The sequence below is a fragment of the Apis dorsata genome, unplaced genomic scaffold, assembly GCF_000469605.1.
Source record: "Apis dorsata unplaced genomic scaffold, Apis dorsata 1.3 scaffold_25, whole genome shotgun sequence".
In the NCBI taxonomy this organism is placed as follows: domain Eukaryota; kingdom Metazoa; phylum Arthropoda; class Insecta; order Hymenoptera; family Apidae; genus Apis; species Apis dorsata.
Genome location: NW_006263327.1, coordinates 83991 through 92719, shown reverse-complemented (window position 1 = coordinate 92719; position 8729 = coordinate 83991). Strand labels below are relative to the sequence as shown.

Here is an 8729-nt window from a genome sequence, read left to right as displayed (position 1 = left end):
AAAAAAAAAAAAAAAAAAAAAAAAGAAATTTTCCTTTTCTCTTGTAAAAGTGAAATCGATTTTATTCTTTACCATTAAAATCGAGTTTCGCGAGAACTGGAGCGCTACTGGCTAATGCACCCTGAATCAGATGAGGATACTTAAGTCTAGCCCAAGAGGCCATGTTTCCAGCGTAAGATCCGCCAAAAACAATTACGGTACTATTTCGCCGAATTTCATCCTTCTTTTTCGTTTTGATAAAATACGCTAGATCAGCAAGTGCTTGATCGACGCTTAGATACTGCAAGTTTCTCGAACTAGTGTCGCTATATTAATAGTTTAAAAAATAAAAATTAGTAAAGTATGAAGAAATAAATATCGTTCACTTGGTATAGAACGAAAAATCAAAATGTCAATTCGAGATTCACAATTTGAAGCTTATAATATTTATAATATTTTGTTAATAAAAAGTAAAACTATGACTTTTTTTTTCTATACCAATAATAATTGCAAATTTTTGTTTGATTCTCGCAGCAAATGTATATTATTTTTGTGAATAATTTTTGTGAAAAAACTCATACTTGGTCGGTTTACTTTTGCCATAATAACGATGCTCGGTGTAATACATGCTCGCGTTGTATTTAGATGCAAGCTCGTACATTAAACCAGCCTGTAAGAAGCCCTTAGATATTGCCCATTCTCCTCCGATCATGATCAAAATTGGCCCATTTTCTTTGAAAAATCTTGAATTTTCAAGATAACGCTGTCGAAACAAGACACGCGTAAGATCGTTTGTTTTTCAAAATCGTAATTTCATTCTATTTACGGTATACCATCGACCAAGTACGGTTGTCTCGCGGATTGAAATGATCTAAGGGCTGCTGGATCCATGCTTCGGTAATATTTTCCTGAATCGCTTTATTGAGAGATTGCGGTTCTTCCAAACCGTGAAAATGAAATCCGTGAAGACCGACACCATGACCGAGATGATAAATACAACACAATAAAAATAGGAAACTTAAAAAATTCATATTCTATTGAAATCTATTTATTTATTAACGGCGGAACAATTCATGAAACACTGTTGAATAAAATGTTCCATCCGATTATTTTATTGCTCGATATCGAGATAATTAGTTCCTCTCAAAGATTTTAAAATTAAATTGGAAAAATTTATCTGATAAGACATTGTCTTATTGTCTGATTGAAGACAAGAAGTATATACAATAGGTCCATCAAAAAAAAAAAAATATCGAATTATAAACAAGGACAGGTACTTGAAAGATAATAACTATCACTTAAATGCGTCTATGTAACATGATCAATATTTCACCAATGAAAATTATCTTGAAAATTCTATGATAAAAGTTGATTTTTGAGAAGGAGAGAAGAGAGAGGAATTAAATATCAGTTTTGTATCAGATATAATACCTAAAATAGTTTTATTTTCAATAGCAATGCTTAACAATTAAATTTGTAAAAAGAATAAACTGCGATAGGTATGAAACATTTTATTGTTAAATATTTTACGAAAACCGTTACGAGAACTAAAATAATATTATAATAATTATGGATATATCGATTTTGTTCTATATCAGTTTCATTCGTTAAAACCGACATATCCATAATAATTATAACATCTCTTTGGTTCTTAAAAATAATTTTAATCGATAGAATCAATATATAATACATATTTATTTTCGAGATCGTTTTAATTTTTGTCTAGAACTCGATCTACGATGTTTTCTAGGTATTTCATCGTCATCGGAAACTCTATCTTTATCAGATTGCTCGTATTTATCGCGCGTCGATTTTTGTCGAGAATCTCTTTCATCGGAATGATGGTGACGTTTTTCAATGGTTTTCGAACGGTGTTCTATCTCCGGTTCCGGAGACTCAGACCATCTCCAATTTTTACCATTCTCTACATCGCTACCATCTTCCCATTTTGATTTATTCCTAAAAAAAAAATTAAAGATTAATAACATATCAATACATATTATATTATAATATATTAAGATATATAATATACATTAAATACAATAAATAAAATAATAATATGATAGTATGATAAATAATAATAACAAATCCTTAATACCTATGTTCGATTTTTTTATTGCTTGTAATGTCTTGAGAGGATGAAGACAATTGTTTTGCCCATCTCGGTGGGCTTTTAATATCGTATTCGTCATGAGGATTTTTAAAAGTGTGCAAAAAATTGCAAGCCCTTCCTTTAGGACATTTCGACATTCCACACACAGCGCTCCTCCATGATTTCAAATTAACAAACTCACAATTGAGTTGTCGACCAGCATACCATCGACCTTTTAATCTTCTTAAAGCTCTGGCAGCTTCTCTTTCGGTGTAATATTCAACATATAAGTTTCCTCGTAAATGCACTTCTGTATTACAACAATATTTTAAAGTCTTTATCCTTCCAAATGATTCCAATTCAGGAACTACATCTTTGTAAAATTCACGAAAATGCTGTCGTGTTTCTGAACTTTCAAATTCGAGTGCAATATCCGTATCGTATTCCGCGCAATTTTTCTCCAAGGAAAAATGTGTATAAAAACTAGGTACTAATATCACTTTGCTCAAGCATACCCTACGATGATTTCTTGAGCAAGTATCACCATACCTATAAATATGTTTTTGACTTTACAAATACGATACTTAAAAAAGATTATATAATTATATTATATACTTAAAGAAAAAAATGACTTGTATATTATTTACCTGCAAGCACCAGTCTTTGTAAAAAAGGGACAAAGCTCTTTACCAGGTTGACTATCGATAACTTCCCGCAAGGCTTCCGGAGTCTTGATCCCATTATCGATATAGTCGTCGATTTCTTTTAATAGCTGTTCCCTTTGTCTAATCTCCTCTTCTCTTCTACGTTTTTCTTCTTCCTGTTTTTTGCGAATTGCTTCCTGTTTCGCTTCGAATTCTTGACGTATTTTCGCTTCCTGTTCTAGTTGTAACTGTCGAGCTTTTTGTTTTTTCTCTTGTAGAATTTTCCATTCTTCTTGTGCTTTTACCTAAGAATATTAAATATAATATAAAACACTGTGGATACAGTTTATTGTTAAAGTAAGTTTGATTGTTTAGTTTATAGAAACCATGTAGTAACTAGCAGGCTTTGGTATCCACATTTTAACATTATTTTCAGGGTTATAGCAAAATTCTTGTGAAACAGTGATACATTATTCGATGATGATTAATCGAACGTATGCTATCGATCGTGAAAACAAAGTAATTTCGATAACATGACAACATACGCGATGTATTAATCAATTGGTTAATAATTTTTTTGTATTGAAATAAAAAAGAAAGAAAAGAAAAATGAAGTTTCCAGTTGCAAAAGAAAATTTCGTAAATATCTTTTGAGTATTTTATAAACTGACCTCTTCTTCTAACCATTGTTTTTCCCGTTGATCGTGCTCTTCCTTTTCTCGAGCTTCTTTTTCCCTCTCCTCAATTTCACTCTGTTCTAACCACTTTAAATATTCCGCGCTTTTTACAAGTGCTGCCCTCAGTTGTTCCTCGTTCGCTTCACGTTCAGCTGCCGCTTTACGACGCAGACGTCTTCGATGCTCTCTTTTCGCTATTTTACGCCACTCCTTATGACTTTTTTTCGTCAAATGACTCCCTTCCATTACCATACATTTTTCAAGAAAATATTTGTGTTATCTCCGATAATATCATAGTATCACGAATTTTTGACACAAGTGAAACGTATCTGGTAGTCGATACCAATAAAGAAATGGCGGACCACACGTGCACGTCGCTGTGCTATCACTGAAACAAAAAGCTTTTAATTCGGATTATTCTTAAATTTTTAAATTATTTATGGAATTATATAAAATAATATTATTATATGAAATTATATAAAATAAATAAATACATTTAATAAAATAAAATATATTATTATTATTAATATTATTAAATTATTGAATGAGAAATAAGAAATAAATAATTAATAAAACAGTTTCTAAAATTCTAAGAAAAAATGTAATATTTATAGAAATAATTTCTGAGAAACTTACTCAAAAATGATTTATTGTTTAAAAAAATTCTTTTTATATAATTCATTGTATCCATTAAATACATAATATATGTGTATTTAACTAGAACAGTTTAATGCAAAACAAAAATTACTACTTAACACAAAATTGTTACCAACTTAAAAAATTTTCCAGAGACTTCTTATTCTAGAGATTTTTATTTTAATATGATAGTCATACTGATTGCTTTAAACGCGGAACTGGTTGGAAATTTAATGTAAAGTGCAGGTTAAGTGTAAGCAAACAAATTACAAATAATGTTTATTTATTCTTATTCTATTTATTTTTTATTTGCTCACATTGTAATAAAAAAAATTGTGCAAACGAATATTTTATATGTAAAAAAGTTAAGTGTTAATTAATTTTCAAGAAATAATTCAATTAAAAATGTTAAAATTAATATTGATTGATAATAAATATTAATATTAAAATTAAGAATCAAGTTAAAAACTTTCAAATTGTATTTTTTGAAATATAAATTTATTAATATAACAAAATAAAAATAAATTAAAAAAATGATGAATAAGATAATCATATTCTTGTTACATATTCGTAATATCGTAAAAAATTTTTCTACTATATTACGTATTACGTATTATATTACGTATTATTAAGAATTATACAAATAATTAGTGTTACGTTTTTACTTTGTTATATTTCATAATTTTTACATTAGAAATTTATGAAATTATGACAAAAATTGTGATATATGTATTTCTTAAATGCAAAAATATATTGATAATAAAAATACATTTCACAATATATACAAGTTTTATATTATATTTCATATTTTTTTTATTGTATACTTATATTAAGTAAGATAATATTTGAATAGATGAATAATATTTTTTATTTGACAGTACAATAAATCTATAATAATTAATTTATTATAATTTTGAATATTTTGTTCAATATGATTAATTAATTAAAAATAAATGTGTTATTAATGATATAATTTATTTGTGATGACGATTTTTATATTGGATCCAAGTATTACAGGTTGCTATTGCTACGCTCCTGTCGAAAATACCGTTATATTCGACAGAGCGTTGAACTACAAATGATTCGAACCAGTATAGTGAAGACATTGCGATATTTTTTAAAACGGTACTGACAAATACAATCGTATTTTTGTAGTTTTACAAAAAAAATAATCATATTGAGTTAATTAGTTACAAACATAGTGATACATAAAAAATTGTTATTATTGAGTGTAAGAATAATGAAAAACCGACGATGATAACGATAGCTTGCAAATGGTATAAACGAAGTTAGTATATGTAGTGCAATTGTGAGACGACAGTGTTTCTTACTTCGATAATGCGCATTTAACTATTTTTAATTAACTGTAACGAACTAGAAAACGAAACAAAAATAGCAAATAAATTTGTGACATATCGACTTTTAAAAGAAAATGTATAATACAATGCGCGATATATAATTAAATTTCACAATGAAAGAAATAAAAATGGAATTAAAAAATGGACATTTCATGGAGAAGAATAAAAAATCAACAAAGAAACAAAAATCGACATTTTGGGCCTATGTACTGTGGTTAATCGGTGGTTTAGTTGGCGCGCATCACATATACTTGGAAAGAGATGCACAGGCTTTTGTATATTTTAGCACTTTTGGTGGATACTTTGGTATCGGATGGCTTCGAGACATCTATAGAATTCCTTCATATGTGCGCGATATAAACGAGGATCCCAGTTTTATAAATGATTTTAAACAAAAAGTTAGAAATAATCGTAAGGTATATGGAAATTGATAAGTAATCGATCTTAATTTGAATAAGTATGTTTAGAAAAAGTAATCTAAGTTTGTAAAAAATAATCTAATGAATCGTACAATATTTCAACATACAAAAAGTTTTTTTTTTTGTATATTTGAGTATAAAAAATAAAAATTGATAACGTAAGCAAAATATAATGCAACATGTCATATTTGATTTCAGCCGCCATTCTCTACAGTGCGATTTGTTACTGAAAATGCTGTTGCATATTTATGGGCTGAAATATTTCGCAATGCCATTCCAGGAGACGAAATATATGGAATTAATTTTAGACATTTACTAATTTTAACGCCTTTAGTTGTTGCTTTAGGTAAAAATATATATATAAGATATATTATACATATTACGTAATTGTGTTTAATATATACATGTTATTTACGATTATTAACGATACGTTCGTTTTCCAAGTATAATTAGTTGATAAAATTTTTATCAAACTAAACTATATATCTACATTAAATTGTTACAAATACACATCAGCAATATGTTTATATAAAATGATGTAATTTATGAAAATAATTTAATTAATTTATAATATACATTATTATATTCATAGCTAATTAGATTTATAAAATATTCATTTCTTTAATTTTCATTCTTTTCCACTCAAAATATAATTCGTTATTTTACATTTATAATTGATTAGATTCATAAAATATATTTGTTTCCTTTATCCTCGTTTTCTTCTACAAAATGTTTCTTCATGATTCTAATAATTGTATTTATTCAGGTGTTTGGACGATCGGAAATATTGGCAGGGAACAAGGTTCCATATGGATTGCTCTTTGCTCGGCATATTTATTGTATCCAACGTTAACCTACATCGGAGATGACAACATGTGGGTATTTCTGATGGTCGTTGCTGCTAGTTTAAGTTTCGATACATTCAGCAAGCAATGGAGACTAAAGCCAAGGAAGAGAAAAAACATCATTCAAAGAATCTTTTATCTCGGTTTAGCTGCTGCACTTTACACATTTTTACTAGGATCATATCTATACTTTAATGCTGTTGTTACCGATAGCGAGGGCGAAGAGATCAAATTATCGGAAGCTATTCAACACTTTTTAACGTCTCCTATATGGCTTGATCTTAAGGTTTAATTTAATTATTTTAAATTGATATCATTAAGTCAATTGGATAAAGATTTTCTGAAACCTAAAATTTTATAGGCGAGTCTCGAAGCAACATGGAATCAAGCGAAACATCAAGGTTTCTGGGCAACATGGGCACAATTGATAGATCTTACGGATCCTCGAGGAGAAATAAACGCTTACAAGGTATATAATTTGAAATTTATTTTATATTTATACTTAAATTCCCTTTATATAGATTTTAGGTCTTTCCCAAACGGCCACGCAAGCCGAAGTGACGTCCCGTTGGAGAGCACTCTCGAGGGACAATCATCCGGACAAGATAAAGGGCACTGAAGAAGAAAGGAGACAAGCTCAAGAGAAATTCATGGAAATTCAGCAGGCATACGAGATTCTTTCAAAAGCAAAGAATCGGAGACAACGTCGAAATAGAAAATCGGATGAATCGTAATCAATAAATCTGTGCTCAGTAATTTCGAAATACACAGTATGATACGATGCGATTCATCAAAGTGCGGATCAATCAAAATTATTGAATAATCATTTTAACATACGATAAATTAATGATAAGCAAAGGCATTTTATTATATTAAGGATATGTTCCGTATCTCGTAAATATTTATAATAGATTTTCTTGAAAAGATATATTTTTTATTTTACAGTAATAAATAACAAACGAGGTACGGAGACAAATTGTTTTCATTCATCATACACAAATCTTCGTTGTGAAGCATTTGTTCTACCTCGTTATTCCGTATACTATAGCAAGATAGACTTTTATTTTTATTGAACGCATTATTGATTCATAAAATTTGGCACTGTTTGCGTTCGAACATTAAATATAAATGTTAATATGTATATGTAAAATTGAATGTATAAATATAAATATTATGATGTACTATTTAGGTATTCGATATGTTTTCGTATAAGTATATTATTAAGTACATCAAGTATTCGATTTTTATCTTGACAAAAATGATTATTTTCGACTTTTAACGGAGAAAAGATATTTTACAAACAAATTCAATATCATTTTTATATCGAGAAATTTATTTATAAATTTATTCGATGATCGTTGCGTGGTTAAAAAAACGTCAGTTTGTATTCCAATACGTTTATAAATTGAAAAATCGCGAGAGCGAATTTTCTCACCGCAATTTGACGGATGATTATTTAAAATTGTTTTAAAAATACTTTATCGATTCGATGGTTCATCATTACCTATTCTTATCGATTCTTTGGTATTCGTGATTTTATAGAAGTTCGTCTATCTGCGTATTTTCTCTGGTATAGTTTACTAAAATCGTAAACTACTAAAAATAAATTTCATCGTTTCACGCGTTTTAAACACCTACTAGCATCATTTACTTATATCAAATCTGAAGTTTAACGATTAATAACATACGAAAAGAAAAAATAATCCACGAAGACTGGTAATCCTTTTCTCTGTCGATTATATAAATAAGTGTATGACGTTAAAAAAATTTGCTGATGGAAACGAGATTGTTTGAGAATTCGTTTAACATCGATACTTTTTTAAAAAGAGCGAGATTTGCGTCGCTCGCTAGGAACTGTATTGATAAAAAGTGATTGAAATTGAATCGAAAGAGATCGAAAATTCTTAAAAATATTTTTTTTTCGAGAGAGAAACGTCGCGATTTTTCACGCTTGCGCGCGTTTATTGACAAATCGGCTCACGAATGCAAATTTACCAATTTATTTATTTTTCTTTTTTGACCGTGATGGTTTTCCTACCGTATTCTCGATTTTCTCTGTGAAATTTGACCCATATTTGT

At 28.7% G+C, this 8729-nt stretch overlaps 4 protein-coding genes across 5 annotated transcripts in view; 1 reads left to right on the top strand and 3 right to left on the bottom strand.

The window, feature by feature from the left end:
* Positions 1-1177, bottom strand: part of LOC102680924 (putative serine protease K12H4.7) — a 2738-nt gene extending 1561 nt beyond the window's left edge. The window contains 3 exon segments of the mRNA XM_031510427.1: positions 16-305; positions 561-742; positions 813-1177. Of these exon segments, the coding sequence (XP_031366287.1) occupies positions 16-305; positions 561-742; positions 813-1010 (670 nt within the window). The 5' untranslated portion in view covers positions 1011-1177.
* Positions 1178-1470: 293 nt separating this feature from the next.
* Positions 1471-4101, bottom strand: LOC102681055 (U2 small nuclear ribonucleoprotein auxiliary factor 35 kDa subunit-related protein 2). 2 transcript variants are annotated; one of them, XM_031510405.1, is made up of 5 exons: positions 4029-4101; positions 3387-3793; positions 2719-3020; positions 2078-2620; positions 1471-1938 (listed from the first exon to the last, which is right to left on the bottom strand). In XM_031510405.1, the coding sequence occupies exons 2-5, from the start codon at positions 3642-3644 to the stop codon at positions 1674-1676; spliced, it is 1368 nt and encodes a 455-aa protein (XP_031366265.1). In that variant the 5' UTR covers positions 3645-3793; positions 4029-4101; the 3' UTR covers positions 1471-1673. The 2 variants fall into 2 exon arrangements, with proteins under 2 accessions (XP_031366265.1, XP_006608008.1); XM_006607945.1 differs by having other exon boundaries at positions 3387-3780; positions 4029-4099.
* Positions 4102-5029: 928 nt separating this feature from the next.
* Positions 5030-7834, top strand: LOC102681178 (dnaJ homolog subfamily C member 22). Its single transcript, XM_031510343.1, has 5 exons — positions 5030-5802; positions 6004-6151; positions 6572-6936; positions 7012-7119; positions 7172-7834. The coding sequence occupies exons 1-5, from the start codon at positions 5500-5502 to the stop codon at positions 7382-7384; spliced, it is 1137 nt and encodes a 378-aa protein (XP_031366203.1). The 5' UTR covers positions 5030-5499; the 3' UTR covers positions 7385-7834.
* Positions 7835-8563: 729 nt separating this feature from the next.
* Positions 8564-8729, bottom strand: part of LOC102681836 — an 8557-nt gene continuing 8391 nt past the window's right edge. Inside the window, exon 9 of the mRNA XM_006607952.2 lies at positions 8564-8729. This exon is cut by the window's right edge and continues 2 nt beyond it. The gene's annotated coding sequence lies outside the window, so the exon portion shown is untranslated.